The 23,514-nt window shown below is 35.8% G+C and overlaps 1 protein-coding gene across 11 annotated transcripts in view; it reads right to left on the bottom strand.

The window, feature by feature from the left end:
- The window catches only part of LOC106068661 (complexin-like), a 151,754-nt gene that overhangs the window by 15,819 nt on the left and 112,421 nt on the right, over positions 1–23,514 (bottom strand). For all 11 annotated transcript variants that reach the window (XM_056031815.1, XM_056031865.1, XM_056031862.1 and 8 more), the window contains one exon: positions 15,363–15,523. In XM_056031815.1, the coding sequence (XP_055887790.1) occupies positions 15,363–15,523 (161 nt within the window). The remainder of the gene's footprint in view (positions 1–15,362; positions 15,524–23,514) is intronic.

Here is a 23,514-nt window from a genome sequence, read left to right as displayed (position 1 = left end):
AGGATAGTTTTTCCTCTTCTGAAAGCGAATCCTTTCATTTTTTAAATTTAATATGCAATCATTTTTTTTTAAATACACCATTTTTACAACTATTCACCACTATTAATAGTACAAAAAAAAAGGGAAAATTACATTGATGAAACAAAAACAAAACAGGGCATTATATGATAAAATGATAAAGACACTTTGCTCACAAGTGTATTTTCTTATAATATTTATGCAAACCACCAACATTAATACTACTACTACTACCACTACTAATACTCCTACTACTAATACTAAGGCTAGGCAGAGGATCGACACGAAACGACTTCTTTTTTTGTTTGTTTTTATTATTATTTTTTTTCAAAACTTCGAGTAATACATACAGAAGGTCTAGATCTATCTCATAAACAAAATATCTTTTCAGACAGCAGACGGTCAATACAATGAGAGATGAAAACAATAATCCAATAATGGTCACGTGAACAAAGCGTAAATCTCTCCAAAGTCTTAGGGACGTTGATAAATCCAATTAGGACAAAACGCTGCCCGAATCACATGACTTGGGCCCGCCGAGAAGAGAAAAGAAAATGAACAAAATGCATTAGTTTGATGACATTATGGCGATGGTTATCATGACAGATGTAACATGACTAGAAAATCAATGGCCTGTGGCATAAGGGCAGTATTATTCAATATCCCGTTGTCTAGCATGTGATAGGAGACAAGAGTTTCACATTGAACTAATAAATAGCACATAGCCTGACACAGAGTAGGCCTAGATATAGAAAGTGTGGAATTGTTAGATTTAAATCTAGATCTATAAGTCTCTTTCTGAGAACTTAAACTAAGTCTAAGTATAGGCCTACGCAGTGTAATGCAGATAGACTACAGATGTAATTTCTAATCTTCATTATAAATATAATACGAATTATAAATATAGTCCTTGGGTCCAGAGTAGACCTATCTAGTTTAGATATTCGTGACATTTATAGTTGACACACATATGTATTGCAATAAAAGTGAAAAGGATTATATATTATATAAAATATAATAGATCTATATCGTAGAATGCCAGTAGGTCGACTTCCACAAGACATTCTCAATCATTCTGTATGGCGATCTAACAGAAGGCATGAGAGCCGCTGGTCGCCCACTTTTACGGTATACGAATGTATGGAAACGCGACATGAAGCTCTTCAAAATCGACACTAGCAGCTGGGAAAAGTGGCACTGGATAGATTTAGATCTATTCTACATGGAGAGTGGCCATAAACTATAAAGTTAATAAAGGAAGGGTCTTTGATTTCTGATGCCAGATATACTACAGTGTGTACAGCAGCAGAAAGAAGGGTGAAAATGCAACTGCGCCTGGTGATTACATATGCCCAACCTTTGACCGAATCTGTGTATCAAGGATTGGCCTCTTTAGTCACACAAGAAGTTGTAAAGGGAAAAGATCGTCTCTCGAGACAAATCTAGATCTAGATCTTTTCGAGACAACATGATCGAGAACTAAAATACAATATATTTTTGAATAGGTTTATTCCGAATTTAACCAGAGTAATCTGCTCTTTGTTTTCATGTTGCTTCAATAATGGACCTCATTCACCAATCGTAAACAAACAACATTTAGGCTAGCCATTAGACTAGACTAGACAATTTACGCAAGTAAAAAAAAAAAAAAAAAAACGTCAGGCGCAATTTTTTTGCCTATAATTTTCCGTTTTTCAAGTTTTGCTCCCATCTATATCTACTATGTTTCTTCTTTTGTTGTTGTTTTTTTGTTACGTAAGTAGTAGTAAGTCAATGAAAATGAAATACATAGATATGTGCTGCTAACTGACCTATATGGATAGAGCACTGTTTCCTAAACTTTTTCCTTAATGGAACACTTGGCACATTCTGAGTAGTTAGAGGAACACTTGGCTTATTTTTACAAAGCTTCTATCAACTCACTCTGTCTGTCTGGTCAAAAGTTTGTACATGTTATTTCTCCAACACTCAATCTCGGATCAAGCTGTAATTTCGCACAATTATTTCTTTTACCTAAAAACACAAGAATCAATATAATTTTTTTTAAACCATTTAGTTAATTAACTAATCTGTGAGGTTTTTCCGTGCTGCCTTTAGGCGCTCAGTAAACACAACTCTTGAGAATCGGGTGTCGAACCTCGAGTTACCTTCATAGGTAGCCAAGCCAGGACCAAGTTCAAGTGTACTTAGCCTCTAGACCACGCATCCCAAATATTGGTGTTAAATTATTTTGTTTGGTATCTCAAACAAGGGCAAGAAATACTACTTGACTGAAGTGATAATATAGGCTGAATTAGTCCTCTTTATTTGAACTTGTCTTTTGAGTGAACACAAACATGACATAGAAACATTAGATAACCATACAATCTTCCATATTCATAGACCCTTCGCTAGCAAAGTAGTTACCGCTTAAGTTTGAGAAGCCTGAGCAGGCTTTAGCCCATAAGTTTGAATTCAAGTCCTTCCCCCTTTAAAAAAAAATACATTAAAAAAAACAATCACCCAGATACCCCCCCCCCACACACCCTTTCTTACTGGTCCAGACAAAAGATAGGATCATAGCGTATTGAGAACGCTAAAATCTTGAAATAGCGCTAAACAAACACAATTGGTAAAAATAGTATTAATCGAACAGATTTATTGTTGTTGGTCTAGATCTATTACAAATTGAATGACATGACTGATCCAAACTAATGGATAGAATGCAACTTCCTATAAGATTTATTGTTGTTGTTTTTAAAGTATTTTTTAAATGTTTTTCTTATTTAATCGTAAAATTATTTTTATAGCAAAATTTAGTATAGTCTAAAAGTGAATAGTTGGCATAATTAATTTTAAAAAATAAATGGTTCGATTTCAGAAAAGAAAAAAAAAATGCATCAAATGGATAGACAGATGGACGGACAAACTGACCACACAAAAGTAATAGAGGCTATTGAAAAAAAACGAAAAGCTCTAATGAAAACAGGTGAGACCTCAAAAACAAGTCTTTTTTTTTTCTCTATTCCTGATGTTCCATGGTTTAAATAACTTCATCAAGAGATCACAAAGTATTAGCTTCGTGTTAGCTCAAGACGATCTCATTACGTTAAAAATACATATTAAACACAAGGTAATCCGTCTTTGTAATTAAGATTTGTTCATTAAAGCGATGAAGATTGAGATAGAGTTCACGTTCGCTGAAGCCATCAATTTCCATCTCCAGCGATCTTTCGAAAATATATTTATTTTGTAGCCCAGTTCTTATCTTGTCTTCCTTTGTGCCTGGTCTAGATGGGGACATTAAGTTACTTGTATCGCATTAGATTGTCACACACAATGGGAACAAATTAACCCATCACTCCCTGACATGCAAGTGGAGAGCAAGCAGGGGTTCATTTTGGCTCCTTTCTTTTTGAATAGCATTGGAGAGTTTTATACATGGAGGACAATCCATAATTAGTAAGCATTGTGAGGTATCCAGTGTACAGAAAATGGGCGAATTAATAAGCGAACTAATGAATAAACCATAAAATAGTTTGTGTTACACTTTTCAGAAGTGTAGAATCTAATCTCTAAGCACTTTTGTTAGTAGCACATAGACCTAGTAAGTTAGGTGAAATATTTAGTTGGCAACACGGAGCTTTCAATGTGGCGTCCTTGACACTGTTAATTAGGACATTTTATTTCCAAATCTCTCCTAATCTTTTCATGTTCTTTGGTTTTCTTGAGGTTCCATTACATTTCCACCACATTTCTTCATATCTCTTTCCCTTCTTGCATCATTTCTATCAACTTAGTCCGTCTGTCTGTTTGGCCGAAATCTTGTACACGTTATTTCTCCAACTTCCCATTCTCAGGTCAAATGGGAACTTTGCAAAATTATTCACTCTTTCGATAAAGATTTCAAACTTAACAATGGACTAATAAAACCATCAAGTACTTGAATAGCTCAGTGGCAAAACATGTTGGTCTGACGTCCTGAACTCACGAATTGGAGTTACGACTTAAGCATACCTTTTTGTACAAAGCTTATATGAACTCGCTCTGTCTGTCTGGTAAGACTTTTGTACACGTTATTTCCCTCACACCCAATCTCGGATCGTTGAAACTTTACACAATTATTTATTATACTTAACTAAACATGAATCAATAAAAAACAACAACAATAAGTCAATTCATTACTGATAATTAATTATTTTGTTAATATCGAAAAAGGAAAAAAACTTCTACATTATTGACTGATATAGTTGTAAATGTAGAGTTCTTCCCCATAGATAAGCTTTGATGTATTTTCAAAAGTATTTTTATAATTTGCTTGTTTTTCTCTTTAATATTTCACTTGTTTTTCTCTTTAATATTTCACTTGTTTTTCTCTTTAATATTTCACTTGTTTTTCTCTTTAATATTTCACTTGTTTTTCTCTTAGTGTATTTGAACACTTCAAGAATGTGAACAAGATCCTAGAAATCAAAATATAAACATCCTTAATCTTCGGAATTGAAGATATCGTCATTCGGAGATTGTGGTAGGTGTATGTGATTGTGATAGGTGTATGTGACTGTGATATGTGTATGTGATTGTGGTAGGTGTATGTGACTGTGATAGGTGTATGTGAGTGTGGTAGGTGTATGTGATTGTGGTAGGTGTATGTGACTGTGGTAGGTGTATGTGATTGTGGTAGGTGTATGTGATTGTATAGGTGTATGTGATTGTATAGGTGTATGTGACTGTGATAGGTGTATGTGACTGTGGTAGGTGTATGTGACTGTGGTAGGTGTATGTGATTGTGGTAGGTGTATGAGACTGTGGTAGGTGTATGTGACTGTGGTAGGTGTATGTGTCGTGGTAGGTGTATGTGAGTGTGGTAGGTGTATGTGATTGTGGTAGGTGTATGTGACTGTGATAGGTTTATGTGACTGTGACAGGTGTTTGTGACTGTGACAGGTGTATGTGATTGTGGTAGGTGTATGGGACTGTGATAGGTGTATGTGACTGTGATAGGTGTATGTGACTGTGATAGGCATATGTCATTGTGGTAGGTGTATGTGACTGTGATATGTGTATGTGATTGTGGTAGGTGTATGTGATTGTGGTAGGTGTATGTGATTGTCGTAGGTGTATGTGACTGTGGTAGGTTTATGTGATTGTGGTAGGTGTATGTGACTGTGATAGGTTTATGTGACTGTGACAGGTGTATGTGACTGTGACAGGTGTATGTGATTGTGGTAGGTGTATGGGACTGTGATAGGTGTATGTGACTGTGGTAGGTGTATGTGACTGTGATAGGTGTATGTGACTGTGATAGGTGTATGTGACTGTGGTAGGTGTATGTCACTGTGACAGGTGTATGTGACTGTGATAGGTGTATGTCATTTTGTGGTAGGTGTATGTGACTGTGATAGGTGTATGTGACTGTGGTAGGTGTATGTGACTGTGATAGGTGTATGTGACTGTGACAGGTGTATGTGATTGTGGTAGGTGTATGTGACTGTGATAGGTGTATGTGACTGTGATAGGTGTATGTGATTGTGGTAGGTGTATGTGACTGATAGGTGTATGTGATTGTGGTAGGTGTATGTGATTGATAGGTGTATGTGATTGTGGTAGGTGTATGTGACTGTGATAGGTGTATGTGACTGTGATAGGTGTATGTGACTGTGGTAGGTGTATGTGACTGATAGGTGTATGTGACTGTGATAGGCATATGTCATTGTGGTAGGTGTATGTGACTGTGATTTGTGTATGTGATTGTGGTAGGTGTATGTGATTGTGGTAGGTGTATGTGATTGTCGTAGGTGTATGTGACTGTGGTAGGTGTATGTGACTGTGATAGGTTTATGTGACTGTGACAGGTGTATGTGACTGTGACAGGTGTATGTGATTGTGGTAGGTGTATGGGACTATGATAGGTGTATGTGACTGTGATAGGTGTATGTGACTGTGATAGGTGTATGTGACTGTGGTAGGTGTATGTGACTGTGACAGGTGTATGTGACTGTGACAGGTGTATGTGATTGTGGTAGGTGTATGTGACTGTGATAGGTGTATGTGACTATGATAGGTGTATGTTATTGTGATAGGTGTATGTGACTGTGATAGGTGTATGTGACTGTGATAGGTGTATTTGACTGTGGTAGGTGTATGTGATTGTGGTAGGTGTGTGTGACTGTGATAGGTGTATGTGACTGTGGTAGGTGTATGTGACTGTGGTAGGTGTATGTGACTGTGATAGGTGTATGTGATTGTGGTAGGTGTATGTGATTGTGGTAGGTGTATGTGATTGATAGGTGTATGTGATTGTGGTAGGTGTATGTGACTGTGATAGGTGTATGTGACTGATAGGTGTATGTGATTGTGGTAGGTGTATGTGACTGATAGGTGTATGTGATTGTGGTAGGTGTATGTGACTGATAGGTGTATGTGACTGTGATAGGTGTATGTGATTGTGGTAGGTGTATGTGACTGATAGGTGTATGTGACTGATAGGTGTATGTGACTGTGACAGGTGTATGTGACTGTGGTAGGTGTATGTGACTGATAGGTGTATGTGATTGTGGTAGGTGTATGTGACTGGTAGGTTATGTGATTGTGGTAGGTGTATGTGACTGTGGTAGGTGTATGTGACTGTGATATGTGTATGTGATTGTGGTAGGTGTATGTGAGTGTGGTAGGTGTATGTGATTGTGGTAGGTGTATGTGATTGTGGTAGGTGTATGTGACTGTGATAGGTATATGTCATTGTGGTAGGTGTATGTGACTGTGATATGTGTATGTGATTGTGGTAGGTGTATGTGATTGTGGTAGGTGTATGTGATTGTCGTAGGTGTATGTGACTGTGGTAGGTGTATGTGATTGTGGTAGGTGTATGTGACTGTGATAGGTTTATGTGACTGTGACAGGTGTATGTGACTGTGACAGGTGTATGTGATTGTGGTAGGTGTATGTGACTGTGATAGGTGTATGTGACTTTGATAGGTGTATGTGACTGTGATAGGTGTATGTGACTGTGGTAGGTGTATGTGACTGTGACAGGTGTATGTGACTGTGATAGGTGTATGTGATTGTGGTAGGTGTATGTGACTGTGACAGGTGTATGTGACTGTGGTAGGTGTATGTGACTATGATAGGTGTATGTGACTGTGACAGGTGTATGTGATTGTGGTAGGTGTATGTGACTGTGATAGGTGTATGTGACTGTGGTAGGTGTATGTGATTGTGATAGGTGTATGTGATTGTGGTAGGTGTATGTGACTGTGATAGGTGTATGTGACTGTGGTAGGTGTATGTGACTGTGGTAGGTGTATGTGATTGTGGTAGGTGTGTGTGACTGTGATAGGTATATGTCATTGTGATAGGTGTATGTGACTGTGGTAGGTTATGTGATTGTGGTAGGTGTGTGTGACTGTGGTAGGTGTATGTGACTGTGGTAGGTGTATGTGATTGTGGTAGGTGTGTGTGACTGTGGTAGGTGTATGTGACTGTGATAGGTGTATGTGACTGTGGTAGGTGTATGTGATTGTGGTAGGTGTGTGGGACTGTGGTAGGTGTATGTGACTGTGGTAGGTGTATGTGACTGTGGTAGGTGTATGTGACTGTGGTAGGTGTATGTGACTGTGGTAGGTGTATGTGACTGATAGGTGTATGTGACTGATAGGTGTATGTGATTGTGGTAGGTGTATGTGATTGATAGGTGTATGTGATTGTGGTAGGTGTATGTGATTGTGGTAGGTGTATGTGATTGTGGTAGGTGTATGTGACTGATAGGTGTATGTGACTGATAGGTGTATGTGACTGTGATAGGTGTATGTGATTGTGGTAGGTGTATGTGACTGATAGGTGTATGTGATTGTGGTAGGTGTATGTGACTGATAGGTGTATGTGATTGTGGTAGGTGTATGTGACTGTGGTAGGTGTATGTGACTGATAGGTGTATGTGATTGTGGTAGGTGTATGTGACTGTGGTAGGTGTATGTCTTTGTGGTAGTTGCATGTGATTGGGACAGTGTGAATGTGGATTTGACAGTGTACATATAACTAAGTGTGTATGTGGTTGCGATAGCGTGTATGCCACTGTATATGGTCGCATGAGAAATTATGTCGCGAACGGATAAAAACGGGGACAAAAAAAGAAAGAGAGAGAAAGAGAGAGAGAGAGAGAGAGAGAGAGAGAGAGAGATGGACGCATGATGTCACACATTACCAATAAGCAGAATTGCCCTGAAGGGACTTGCAGATGTATAGCAGGCGAGGGACCAAATAATATACAGCTGGTGCTACATTAACTTGTTGCTGGACGCTGGGTCTAAGTTACTCTAATTAGCAAACAATTTCATAGCATAGTATTATTGATTCGTGAGATGCAGTCATTACAGTTATCAAGGGTGTCATCTGTAGATGATGAAAAATCATCTTTGCAAGAATTTAGGTTTGAAAAGTCATACATTTAAATGCACGTATATTTTAAGAATGTACTAAATAATGTTTTGGTTTGTTGATGTATAGGTTACACTTTTGCTTTCTCTGTTACACTTTGCCTTTATAAAGCTTATGTCTGTAAAGTAATTAGAGTTCTGAGATGGGCGATGGATCAAGAAAAACCGATACTGAACGTAACGGATAATATTGACCTAATTCGTTTAAAACTAAAGTAACATTATAGTAGAGCTAGACAGTTAGTGCTAAGACTTCACGCTGACAACATCGTTATATTAGAGATTTGTTTTATCTATGGCGGAAAAACTGAAACTAGCTCCCGTTCTGGTGTAATCGGTGTAGAATAAAGAGACTTTTGATCAACACTATGTTTTTGTGTTTTAAGTTGTACGATAATTTCTGTGCATTTTTGAACACCGCAGAACCATCTTTCTAAGTTCTTCCCTTTGTAGCTTTTTGTTATTGATATAGTTGGCAACATTGAAGATCAATTTAGTGTCCTTGACTTGTTTAGTTTCTCGTGAAAATCTGGCCACTAGACAAAAGACACGAACTACATCCCATAGTTACGATTGAAGATCATCTAAATGCTACTCAGCTGTAACGACTATTTTTTAAAAAACTTGATTTATTGGATACGTTACATTTTCCTGTGCTTGTGAAGTTTTATATGAACGAGAAGAAACCTTGTAACACAAAGAAACACGAACACACAAGCTGCAGACATCTTGCAATCTTAACAAAAAACTCTTACAAGATGCTACCAAACATCGAGAGTAAATTCGATTGAAAATCAAAATCTACCAAGAACGCTGTACTTATAACGTTCTGAAAGAAGAACGATTTTAGATTAGAGAATACATTTATAAAACACAAATATGTTTACGTCTAAAACAAAAAGCTGTAAGGAAACCATTTGACTTGTGTTAGATCAACATTGCAGTCACATCGCTGTGACAAGGCTGAAGTGTGATATCTCTACTCATCTCTAGAATATTGCCACAGCTGCACTACTAGCGGAATACAACAACAGACCTGTTGAGTCCTCTTCTCAGAGTTGGATACCGTCCAAAAGTGTACCAGTAAAAGTTCAAATTGACTTGACCCTTTAGCCAGGAGCCTCAACATCTGAATGTTAATAGTAGAGTGCTAGAGTATCGATCGAACCAATCGAAATATCGATGCCACATCTGTCTTCTTTACGCAAGACTTTTCCCATACAGTCAACTACTCAATACACCATCATTGAAAGGAAACCGTAAAGTCATTTGGTCAACTCAAATTAAACGCATGATTTCATTTGTAACTCAACCAGTTGATAGTGCACACATTACAGGACCATCATCAAACATTTTTTTTTAAAAGTTATGCGACAAAACCACATTTCATTAAACAGCTAAATAATAGGAGATGGCTAGATCGAGTATTATTAGGTTATATATAAGAATAATATAAATTATTATCATTAAAAAAAAGTCAGTGTATGAGGAAAGTAAACTAATGTGTCGTGAACGTAGGGTGAGTAGACTAAAACTTGTATGAACAAACTTGTCTTGAACCTATCATTAAAGGTAGGTAATAACATCAGAAACTGGAGTAAACATTTAAAATCTTTTTCTTTTTAATCATCAAAGTAACGCACACTGTAAACTATATAGGTAAGTGCTGGAATAGAAAAAAATGAATGCAATTGAAGAATCATTGACTGACAAGCTTGAAGAAGCTTTAATAGAAATGTTTTTGGTTTGTTCATTTTTTGTTTAAAGCAGTTGAAGATGACAACAAAAATCTAGACAAGAAAAACCTCATAAAGAGACATCAGAATTAATTAATGGGGTGGACACTTAATGACTCCGCTGCCTTGGATAGCCAGCTAACATTGAAATGCATTTGTTGGCATTTTGGAAAGCTGCTGTCTGCTTTAATTCGTCTGAGCATTAGACTTTTATATCATGGATTGTATTGCCTCGAACGTCAAAGTTTGTCGTTACTTCAACAAGACTATATACATCATGTCAATATGTGCATCATGCTCCATATAGTAGGATATAAAAATAGATTGAATAACACAGATAAGAGTGGATATACGTAGATCTGTATACTGTTATGTTTTAAGTGAATGGTATGTCTCTATAAAAATACAACAGCTTCAATAGTTGTACATGTGTCTCTATACAAAGAGCTTAATAAAAATTGTCACGCTACTTTTGTGTATGCTGAAATAGAATCAGTTGGCCATTAACATTTTTTTATCGTCAATTTAAAGTTGCTAGCAGCGAGAGATCTAAGAAATATACTTGTCAAGTCGTCGCTTTTCAAATGCATGTCATTAAAAGTGTATAGTAACTGATGGACATTATAGAGTGCCATTAAAAAAAGTACTCTTTATTTGATTGATCATTTAAAGTTTAATAAATATTCATTTCATGGTTTTAATCAAATAAAAACAAACAAATGAAATACACTACACAACAAGTATCTCTAAAGAATGGTGATCTTCTCCCTGGTTACTTGACAGCCAGAGCTATTAGAAGTAATTGAATGATGAATAAGGAACACTGTCACGTGATTCGGTTCTTTTTTCCAACAGCTCGGCTAATGATATATTTATAGGTTTTCAAATGCATGTGATAGAGGTATGATGAATGCGTGAATAATAAGAGACTCAAATACATTCAGCATGCTCTACAGTATTAAACGAAAATAGATTCATAACAGTTTTAAAATAGTTCCTAAAAGCCACCAAATATTATTTCCACATCTTGGATTCCGTCTAACAAGATTTACATTTATACAACTGTTCATGCAAGGTGAAACTGAAACATTTTGTCTATAATTGCAGTATCGCAATAAGCTAGGCTTGACGTAATCAAATAAAAACCTTTTGGTCTAACGTCCAAGAAATCTCGACGCCCATAACGTTCTTGTCAACGCAAGAGTTCACAAACAAATGCAATTAAAAAACAAAGCCATTTTCTGAAGGACAGACAACCTTTCTATCTTTGCAGGAAGGATTGGCTAGACTTGTCTCCCATGTCCTCAGACAGGATGAAAGCCAAGCTGTTCTGCTCATGAAACAAGAGTATTCCATTAACATTTCTCTTCGTGCTTCAGAAGCAACAGACTTTGCTTTCTCTGTCATGGCCTATTGAAGTGTTAGCTGTGTCATGGCCTATTGAAGTGTTAGCTGTGTCATGGCCTATTGAAGTGTTAGCTGTGTCATGGCCTATTCAAGTGTTAGCTGTATCATGGCCTATTGAAGTGTTAGCTGTGTCATGGCCTATTGAAGTGTTAGCTGTGTCATGGCCTATTGAAGTGTTAGCCAACACACGCACGCATACACACACTAACTACAATAGATCTCTAGTTTGGACCTTGCTACTTATTGACTAAGTAACTAAGTGCTAACTACAATAGATCTCTAGTTTGGACCTTGTTACTTATTGACTAAGTAACTAAGTGCTAACTACAATAGATCTCTAGTTTGGACCTTGTTACTTATTGACTAAGTAACTAAGTGCTAACTACAATAGATCTCTAGTTTGGACCTTGTTACTTATTGACTAAGTAACTAAGTGCTAACTACAATAGATCTCTAGTTTGGACCTTGTTACTTATTGACTAAGTAACTAAGTGCTAACTACAATAGATCTCTAGTTTGGACCTTGTTACTTATTGACTAAGTCTTGGGATGGAAAGCAGTAGACTCTAGAAAGAAAAGAGACCTATCTTTGGGTAACTAGACACCGCAGATCATTGCACTATTGTACAAGTCTTTGTTGTGTGTGTTCTAAAACAAAACCTATATGGACACTGGACTCTTAAAGAACATTGCCCTGTTCGCTTTGCACGCTTAAAACCCTGTTAATGAGCTAGACAATAGAACTTGATGTCTACACATACAATGAATGAAAGAAGAGGTTAATGAGCTAGACAATAGAACTTGATGTCTACACATACAATGAATGAAAGAAGAGGTTAATGAGCTAGACAACAGAACTTGATGTCTACACATACAATGAATGAAAGAAGAGGTTAATGAGCTAGACAACAGAACTTGATGTCTACACATACAATGAATGAAAGAAGAGGTTAATGAGCTAGACAATAGAACTTGATGTCTACACATACAATGAATGAAAGAAGAGGTTAATGAGCTAGACAATAGAACTTGATGTCTACACATACAATGAATGAAAGAAGAGGTTAATGAGCTAGACAATAGAACTTGATGTCTACACATACAATGAATGAAAGAAGAGGTTAATGAGCTAGACAACAGAACTTGATGTCTACACATACAATGAATGAAAGAAGAGGTTAATGAGCTAGACAACAGAACTTGATGTCTACACATACAATGAATGAAAGAAGAGGTTAATGAGCTAGACAACAGAACTTGATGTCTACACATACAATGAATGAAAGAAGAGGTTAATGAGCTAGACAACAGAACTTGATGTCTACACATACAACGAATGAAAGAAGAGAAAGGAAAATGAAAACATGATGTCAAATATTTAAATAACATCTAAAAAAATATTTTATGTGTCTGTTTGTGTATGTCTGTAATTTATAGTTGTGTGATACATATACATCTCAGACTAGAGTGGAAATAAATCTTTTATCTCTATCATTTCATAGCAAGGGAAATCAGTGAAGAAATACTTGAGATTATAAAGAACTATAAGAGAACACACAAAAAAAGAACGAAAGGGAAAACATTCTTCGGGGGGACCAAACAATCAAGTGCTCACACTAGAAGATGAATACAAATCCAAAACTCAAAGCAGCCACTGATTAAATTTTAGTTGACGCTTAGAGACACGTCATGTGTGATAGAAGAAACACGTTCGGTATCTACTGACTGTGAACACGTCCTACAACAAGACAGAACTGTCCAAGTGTAGAACAAATAAAACAATTACAACAAATACAATGAAAGAAAGAAGACAAAACCTCCCTTATATAACTTACAATAGAATAAAATATTTAAAAATAATTAATTAAACGAAAGAAGCTAACAGAAGTAAAGTTGTTGTTTTTTTAACCCTAACCTATGTAACATATAATTTAATTTTTAGATCTAGATCTAGTAATTGAACATCAAAAATAAGAGTACTCTCGTCTCATAATTATTATTTTGCAATTTTTAAATACATAATCTAGAAAGATCTGGGTAATCAATCTATTTAAATGTACATAAGATGATTTAAATCAACATGAATTATTTCCATCTAGGATTTTTGAAACATTATCTCAGTGGAAACAAACAGGAAATGGCTTTGTTTCATATAGATCTATTTGCGTGAATATCCGAGAAATGAGTTTGCATTATTTCTAAACTTTGAAAACTAAAGATCATTACTTTTCTAAGACAGAAAAAAAATTGATTGGGACAACTCCCCTTAAAGCCTGAAAAAAGAGTTTACGTACATAAAAATCTATATATGTATAGGTCTGTGAATCGATCAGTCGCGGATATGAATTTTTATTTCCGGTTTCCAATCTAGATATTATATATTTCTATGTCTAAGAGTTAGAAGACAGTGAGCTAAATTTTCCCGAACATTAATTTATGAAGCTCTTGAATCAATAATGCCTTACCATAGACATATATATATATAGACTGGACGATAAAGAACAAATTATTATCGGAAATATTTGGAAAAAGATACGTTTGTAGATCCACATCACAAACCTATATATATTTGCCTATGTCTATGATTGTAAAACAAAGACAAAATATTGGGAATATGGCAGTTTTGCACTTTTCAAAACTAAAGATCAAAGGTATATATTGGCTGAAATGTTAGTCCTAGAATTTATAGCTCAATCGCCGCCATTTTTTTTTCACATAGATAGAGTACATAAAACATATTGACTCCCCCCAAATAAAAATAACTTCCTACTTCCAGTCTATATTTATTTATGTCTATGTGCCTTACATTCGGAAATGCCAGAAAGAGAAAATCCTTTTAGGAACGTATTAGTCCTTTCAAAACCGATATTGGATCTAGACCTAGATTTAGTCTCTGGCTAAATTTACATTTAGCCTACTTAGTTTTTTTACATTGAAAAATTAGAACGGTCAAACTAGAGTTTTCATCATGAAGCCAACAAGCTAGTAATTCTCTTCTCAGCGATATAACCAACTTAAAGGAAAATATAGCCATTTTTTAGATCAGTTGTCCAGGTTCCTAAATCCAGGTTTCATGAAGCTCTGACTTGAATAGAGGTATTGTAAAAATTAGGTTTAAGTTTGTTAATTGCTGAATCAAACTATTTCTCACATGCACTAAAACATTTAAGCAACTGGATCAATTTGTTCTCCTTGCGGCAATAATAGTATTAAGGTTGTCAGGGCTTGAAAAGACCTTCCTTCAGGATACAGTACCAGGAAAAAAGAAGAAGCGGCAGACATTGAAAACGATGGGAAGACAGCATAAAAGAATGGATGGGCCTATCGTTGAAAGAGATTCTGTCCAAGGCAAAAGACAGAGGAATGGAGAAAAACTGTCAACAGATCTTGTGTAGTGCCCCAACGGTCCAACAGACAAATTGATAGCTAATGGTGAAGACGAAGTATACGAGGAATAAGTAAGTCAAAGATAAAACAGCCATCACACATTGTCACTTCTATCTTAGGATACATTGAATTACGTAAGAGAAATGACTTTCATGTTATGGTAAATATGTAATTTGTTAAACTCATATCTGGAGCCTAATAAGAGAGAAAGGTCTAGTATCTTGTGTTTGCATCTGAAGCTGAATGTTAAAACTATTTGTTAGTAGCTATGCTGACACGGACACTGTGTCTCTCCACCACACAAAGGCGAAACAAGACAGCGCCAGATATCTCAGTTTCCCACATTAAGAAGTCACAAACTGTTTAGCCCCAAACACAAAAGACACGAGGAGGCTCTTACCTTGTCTCTAATACCTTGTCTCATTGTCTCTCGTTCCTCTTCCATTTTTCTGTGTTTCTCTTTCCTCTTCTCTTCCATTTCTCTTCTGGCTTCCTCAATCTCCCTGGCTGCCTCATCATCCTTTTCGTTGGTACCTCCTTCCTCATCCTTGCCAATAGCACCTGAAACAGACCAAAGACAAAATACTCAATGCCCAGCTAGTACATTCACTTCAAACTTTGCTTTAATGGACACTACAGTTGCCGTGTTTGTATCATGTACATAAGACTGACATGTAGTTTGTAAATTACAATTATATGTATTGTGTAACTAGGACGTAGTGGCGGTGGGGGGACGAGGGGGGGGGGAATATGAGTTTGAAAATCTTTACTTTAAATATTAAATATTACTCAAAATGCAGGGGCCCCAAAATGATGGCCAATCCCTAGCTACGTCCCTGATAGGACGCTGAGTATATTATAGATGTATATTGTACAATTAGGACTAGGGAGTGTGTAATAAGGACGCTGAGTATATTATAGATGTATATTGTACAATTAGGACTAGGGAGTGTGTAATAAGGACGCTGAGTATATTATAGATGTATATTGTACAATTAGGACTAGGGAGTGTGTAATAAGGACGCTGAGTATATTATAGATGTATCTTGTACAATTAGGACTAGGGAGTGTGTAATAAGGACGCTGAGTATATTATAGATGTATATTGTACAATTAGGACTAGGGAGTGTGTAATAAGGACGCTGAGTATATTATAGATGTATCTTGTACAATTAGGACTAGGGAGTGTGTAATAAGGACGCTGAGTATATTATAGATGTATATTGTACAATTAGGACTAGGGAGTGTGTAATAAGGACGCTGAGTATATTATAGATGTATATTGTACAATTAGGACTAGGGAGTGTGTAATAAGGACGCTGAGTATATTATAGATGTATATTGTACAATTAGGACTAGGGAGTGTGTAATAAGGACGCTGAGTATATTATAGATGTATATTGTACAATTAGGACTAGGGAGTGTGTAATAAGGACGCTGAGTATATTATAGATGTATCTTGTACAATTAGGACTAGGGAGTGTGTAATAAGGACGCTGAGTATATTATAGATGTATATTGTACAATTAGGACTAGGGAGTGTGTAATAAGGACGCTGAGTATATTATAGATGTATCTTGTACAATTAGGACTAGGGAGTGTGTAATAAGGACGCTGAGTATATTATAGATGTATCTTGTACAATTAGGACTAGGGAGTGTGTAATAAGGACGCTTAGTATATTATAGATGTATCTTGTACAATTAGGACTAGGGAGTGTGTAATAAGGACGCTGAGTATATTATAGATGTATCTTGTACAATTAGGACTAGGGAGTGTGTAATAAGGACGCTGAGTATATTATAGATGTATCTTGTACAATTAGGACTAGGGAGTGTGTAATAAGGACGCTGAGTATATTATAGATGTATCTTGTACAATTAGGACTAGGGAGTGTGTAATAAGGACGCTTAGTATATTATAGATGTATCTTGTACAATTAGGACTAGGGAGTGTGTAATAAGGACGCTGAGTATATTATAGATGTATCTTGTACAATTAGGACTAGGGAGTGTGTAATAAGGACGCTGAGTATATTATAGATGTATCTTGTACAATTAGGACTAGGGAGTGTGTAATAAGGACGCTGAGTATATTATAGATGTATCTTGTACAATTAGGACTAGGGAGTGTGTAATAAGGACGCTGAGTATATTATAGATGTATATTGTACAATTAGGACTAGGGAGTGTGTAATAAGGACGCTGAGTATATTATAGATGTATCTTGTACAATTAGGACTAGGGAGTGTGTAATAAGGACGCTGAGTATATTATAGATGTATCTTGTACAATTAGGACTAGGGAGTGTGTAATAAGGACGCTGAGTATATTATAGATGTATCTTGTACAATTAGGACTAGGGAGTGTGTAATAAGGACGCTGAGTATATTATAGATGTATCTTGTACAATTAGGACTAGGGAGTGTGTAATAAGGACGCTGAGTATATTATAGATGTATCTTGTACAATTAGGACTAGGGAGTGTGTAATAAGGACGCTGAGTATATTATAGATGTATATTGTACAATTAGGACTAGGGAGTGTGTAATAAGGACGCTGAGTATATTATAGATGTATATTGTACAATTAGGACTAGGGAGTGTGTAATAAGGACGCTGAGTATATTATAGATGTATATTGTACAATTAGGACTAGGGAGTGTGTAATAAGGACGCTGAGTATATTATAGATGTATATTGTACAATTAGGACTAGGGAGTGTGTAATAAGGACGCTGAGTATATTATAGATGTATATTGTACAATTAGGACTAGGGAGTGTGTAATAAGGACGCTGAGTATATTATAGATGTATATTGTACAATTAGGACTAGGGAGTGTGTAATAAGGACGCTGAGTATATTATATATGTATATTGTACAATTAGGACTAGGGAGTGTGTAATAAGGACGCTGAGTATATTATAGATGTATCTTGTACAATTAGGACTAGGGAGTGTGTAATAAGGACGCTGAGTATATTATAGATGTATCTTGTACAATTAGGACTAGGGAGTGTGTAATAAGGACGCTTAGTATATTATAGATGTATCTTGTACAATTAGGACTAGGGAGTGTGTAATAAGGACGCTTAGTATATTATAGATGTATCTTGTACAATTAGGACTAGGGAGTGTGTAATAAGGACGCTGAGTATATTATAGATGTATCTTGTACAATTAGGACTAGGGAGTGTGTAATAAGGACGCTGAGTATATTATAGATGTATCTTGTACAATTAGGACTAGGGAGTGTGTAATAAGGACGCTGAGTATATTATAGATGTATCTTGTACAATTAGGACTAGGGAGTGTGTAATAAGGACGCTGAGTATATTATAGATGTATCTTGTACAATTAGGACTAGGGAGTGTGTAATAAGGACGCTTAGTATATTATAGATGTATCTTGTACAATTAGGACTAGGGAGTGTGTAATAAGGACGCTGAGTATATTATAGATGTATCTTGTACAATTAGGACTAGGGAGTGTGTAATAAGGACGCTGAGTATATTATAGATGTATCTTGTACAATTAGGACTAGGGAGTGTGTAATAAGGACGCTGAGTATATTATAGATGTATCTTGTACAATTAGGACTAGGGAGTGTGTAATAAGGACGCTGAGTATATTATAGATGTATCTTGTACAATTAGGACTAGGGAGTGTGTAATAAGGACGCTGAGTATATTATAGATGTATCTTGTACAATTAGGACTAGGGAGTGTGTAATAAGGACGCTGAGTATATTATAGATGTATCTTGTACAATTAGGACTAGGGAGTGTGTAATAAGGACGCTGAGTATATTATAGATGTATCTTGTACAATTAGGACTAGGGAGTGTGTAATAAGGACGCTGAGTATATTATATATGTATCTTGTACAATTAGGACTAAGGAGTGTGTAATAAGGACGCTGAGTATATTATAGATGTATCTTGTACAATTAGGACTAGGGAGTGTGTAATAAGGACGCTGAGTATATTATAGATGTATCTTGTACAATTAGGACTAGGGAGTGTGTAATAAGGACGCTGAGTATATTATAGATGTATCTTGTACAATTAGGACTAGGGAGTGTGTAATAAGGACGCTGAGTATATTATAGATGTATCTTGTACAATTAGGACTAGGGAGTGTGTAATAAGGACGCTGAGTATATTATAGATGTATCTTGTACAATTAGGACTAGGGAGTGTGTAATAAGGACGCTGAGTATATTATAGATGTATCTTGTACAATTAGGACTAGGGAGTGTGTAATAAGGACGCTGAGTATATTATAGATGTATCTTGTACAATTAGGACTAGGGAGTGTGTAATAAGGACGCTGAGTATATTATAGATGTATATTGTACAATTAGGACTAGGGAGTGTGTAATAAGGACGCTGAGTATATTATAGATGTATCTTGTACAATTAGGACTAGGGAGTGTGTAATAAGGACGCTGAGTATATTATAGATGTATCTTGTACAATTAGGACTAGGGAGTGTGTAATAAGGACGCTGAGTATATTATAGATGTATCTTGTACAATTAGGACTAGGGAGTGTGTAATAAGGACGCTGAGTATATTATAGATGTATCTTGTACAATTAGGACTAGGGAGTGTGTAATAAGGACGCTGAGTATATTATAGATGTATCTTGTACAATTAGGACTAGGGAGTGTGTAATAAGGACGCTGAGTATATTATAGATGTATCTTGTACAATTAGGACTAGGGAGTGTGTAATAAGGACGCTGAGTATATTATAGATGTATCTTGTACAATTAGGACTAGGGAGTGTGTAATAAGGACGCTGAGTATATTATAGATGTATCTTGTACAATTAGGACTAGGGAGTGTGTAATAAGGACGCTGAGTATATTATAGATGTATCTTGTACAATTAGGACTAGGGAGTGTGTAATAAGGACGCTGAGTATATTATAGATGTATCTTGTACAATTAGGACTAGGGAGTGTGTAATAAGGACGCTGAGTATATTATAGATGTATATTGTACAATTAGGACTAGGGAGTGTGTAATAAGGACGCTGAGTATATTATAGATGTATATTGTACAATTAGGACTAGGGAGTGTGTAATAAGGACGCTGAGTATATTATAGATGTATATTGTACAATTAGGACTAGGGAGTGTGTAATAAGGACTTAGATGTAATTTGTAATTAAGACGAATGTATAGAGAACAGTTACGAAATACGTGGCAAGGACAATTGTGATGTGTGAAATCAGTGCGTATTTGTAGTATAGACACTTTTTTTTCTACTTATTGAAGTATAATTATATTTCTACGACTAGTCTATTTAGTGTCCTGCTCTAAGGCTAGTCTATATGGTGTCCTGCTCTAAGGCTAGTCTATATAGTGTCCTGCTCTAAGGCTAGTCTATATGCTGTCCTTCTTTATGACCTAGTCTATATAGTGATCTTCTCTAAGACTAGTCTATATACTGTCCTGCTCTATTGGTAGTGTAGAGCCCTCTTCTATATCACGTCTCAGGTGTTGGCCTCCAGATACACATCGTGAGGCAAACATCTCCGTCGACATTTCAAATAGAAGTGCCAGCGTTGTCATAGAAACCAGATTGAAATGTCTTGAGAAGACAAGGAGACTTAGACAACTTCCCACACTTCTGCTCCCGGTCTCACTGGATGTGTTTAATTATTTAACATCTTGAGTATCGTGTTGCAAATCATTAAGATCAAAGTCGCAAGTCGTTGTGTGCCGGCAGAACAGTTATTAATAAACACACACACACGCACACACACACACACACGCGCGCGCATAATGAGAATTGATGTCAAATATTTAGAATGTTTCAATGGTTGGTTACAGTCTATCCAAATATTCACCCTTGTTCTAGGCCCCAATGAGATGTGTTGCATGTCAGACTCGTAGAATCAATTAAAGAATCAATATATTGGCTAGTTGCCGCTGATACATTTACTTTACGACAGTCCTGTCAATCTAACTGACTGTTCAACACAAAGAACTATATATCAATTTTGACAATTACATTCATCTTAACGATGTTTTAATTGGCTTTTTTTTTTTTAATAATTAATTTAAGACTTTCAAAAATTCTAGATACAAAAACGGGGGCCTTGATTGTCTTTGGATCGTCTGTTTAGTACAGTACATTGTCTGAAAGGAAGTCACGTGAGCCACATTTGAATTCTGCTTGCCAGAGTATTTCTTAATGACTAGAACATTAAGCAGGCTAGGATTAGTAAACTTAGGAACTTGTGCGAACAAATATTGACGGGCTCACAAGTAATCTCAAGCTTGTTGGCCAAGAGTTATGGCGGATGGTCCTTGCTTTAAGGGTCAGTCCCAGGGGATAGAACAGTGAGTGCATTAAGGGTCAGCGAGCTGGCAACATGCGTTAAATTCATCTAGTTCGATAAATGCTTTACGATCTTTAGCAAATCAATGCAGCCTCGACGTGATTAATTAAATGTCATCCATTTGTAAGTTGAAAAGTAAACGTAGTTCTGATGTATATTTGCTAATACGCTAGATAGGCTATAGCAACCAATGATTGCACTTCACATTTCGTCTGCAGTTGAAGATATTGCTGGACGCTAAACGTTAATATTAAAGTAAAGTCAGTGAAAAGGAAATGTAAAAGTAATTGATACCTTATACATCGAAACATGACAATCAAAAACAAAAAGAAAATGAATAGAAAGTTGGGAAGAAAGTAAAACATTTGATTCAGAATTGTTCTCAATCGTGTATCAGGATTGCCTTTGTGTTGGGGGATATGTACGATCATGTAACACTGAAAGTACGCTCTTTGAATGCATTCTTGAAGCCATCAAATACTGTTTCAAGGTACAAGGTGAGAAAGCTCTATGGGAATTAATGACATAATCACATTAGTAGTCCAATTGCAAAAGGAAAATAAATGCAGTTGAATAAACAAAATACTAAAATACTTCTCATCAGGACAGCAGCCATTGTTTGTTTTCTTTTTTTTTTTTATATATTTAAGTCCAGCCTGGCTTTTTAGATTAAACTCAATCACAATTAGTAAACGATTAATGGAATAACATGTACATTAATCATGTAAACATGTCTGTTGTCTTTGTCTTAAATAGTTCACACTGCTATGTTCAGATTCACACAGTTCCCCACAATTGTCATGTTTTGTTCCATGGAGAAGTAGAGTGACTGCCCTTTGATGAGTGAGCATCGGCCCACAGGGGAAATCAGTACCTACAACTCCAATGCGCCATTGATATTTCAAGGGAGATTATAACATTTCTATTTTCCTTGTTTTAATAATAGTAGCTAAAAGTTTAGGAAGAAATCGTCTTGGTATCTTTCAATGCTTAACTCATGCAATGTACGTTGATAGCGTATCAATTTTAAAGGGCAGTATGAGATTCTAAAGTCAATGGAGGGAAGAATAGGTCGAAAGATGCATTGAACAAGCCATAAAGTGGTTTACACTGACACTCATATTAAAATAAAACCACATCTTTGTAACATAAATTGTTTAGTAAACCCGTATGTATGTATGTATGTATGTATGTATGCGTCTGTCGGATGTGAAATAAAACAAATGTTGATAATATTTGACATACATGTTTCTTAGATCATTGCAGAGACTGTAGTGTATGTTCAGTGTCCCTCCCACAACCACAAAATAGACAAAGGTACTTAATTGTATCTCTATTATAGAACGAAACTTTGTTTTAAAAAATCGGGTAAACCCGTTTTTATAGTAATTTATATTTGATATGAATATGTCGGCTGAACGGGCAAACCCATTTTCACACTCTACTTTTATTTTCGTGGCCAAATTTTAAAAAATGTGAAGGGAACATTCTCCATAATATATATATATATATATATATATATATATATATATATATATATATATATATATATATATATAAATTCCCCCTTGCACTAAGTCATACATGAGACAGAAGGAGCCATATATATATATATATATATATATATATATATATATATATATATATATATATATATATATATATATATTATGCGAGAGGGGAGTGTTACACTAAATATTGTTTCTTTAAAAATAGTAAATAAAGAAAACATACATTTTTAGATTTCCACAGCAGCTATTTATAGCCAATTACTGATATGTGAATTGTGGAGCTTGGGTCTTCCAGGTCGGTGTAACAAGTGCATGTTGCTCACGTTGGATATGTCAGATCAATAATACGCTGTTAGTTTTTCACGAATCAAATATTGACAGCATCACAGTCCGTCTCATGGCACATCTCTTAGAGAAATAGGACTAGATAGCATGTTGACATGCAATAAGAGTGTATTATCTACTAGCACACAGACAGAAATATGTATGGATAATAAAGATAGGTAGACCGACAGACATATATATATATATATATAATCGTGTTTTTATTTTTCTAATTTACAAAAGAAAGAAGCCACACCATATAGCTAGGACTAGTTTATTACAAAAAGCCACACCAATCAGCTAGGACTAGTTTATTAGAAAGGCCACACCATTCAGCTAGGACTAGTTTATTAGAAAAGCCACACCA

This window comes from Biomphalaria glabrata, chromosome 1, assembly GCF_947242115.1.
Source record: "Biomphalaria glabrata chromosome 1, xgBioGlab47.1, whole genome shotgun sequence".
Classification (NCBI taxonomy): Eukaryota; Metazoa; Mollusca; class Gastropoda; family Planorbidae; genus Biomphalaria; species Biomphalaria glabrata.
The sequence above is the reverse complement of the archived record's forward strand: the minus strand, read 5'-3'. Positions and strand labels throughout refer to the sequence as shown.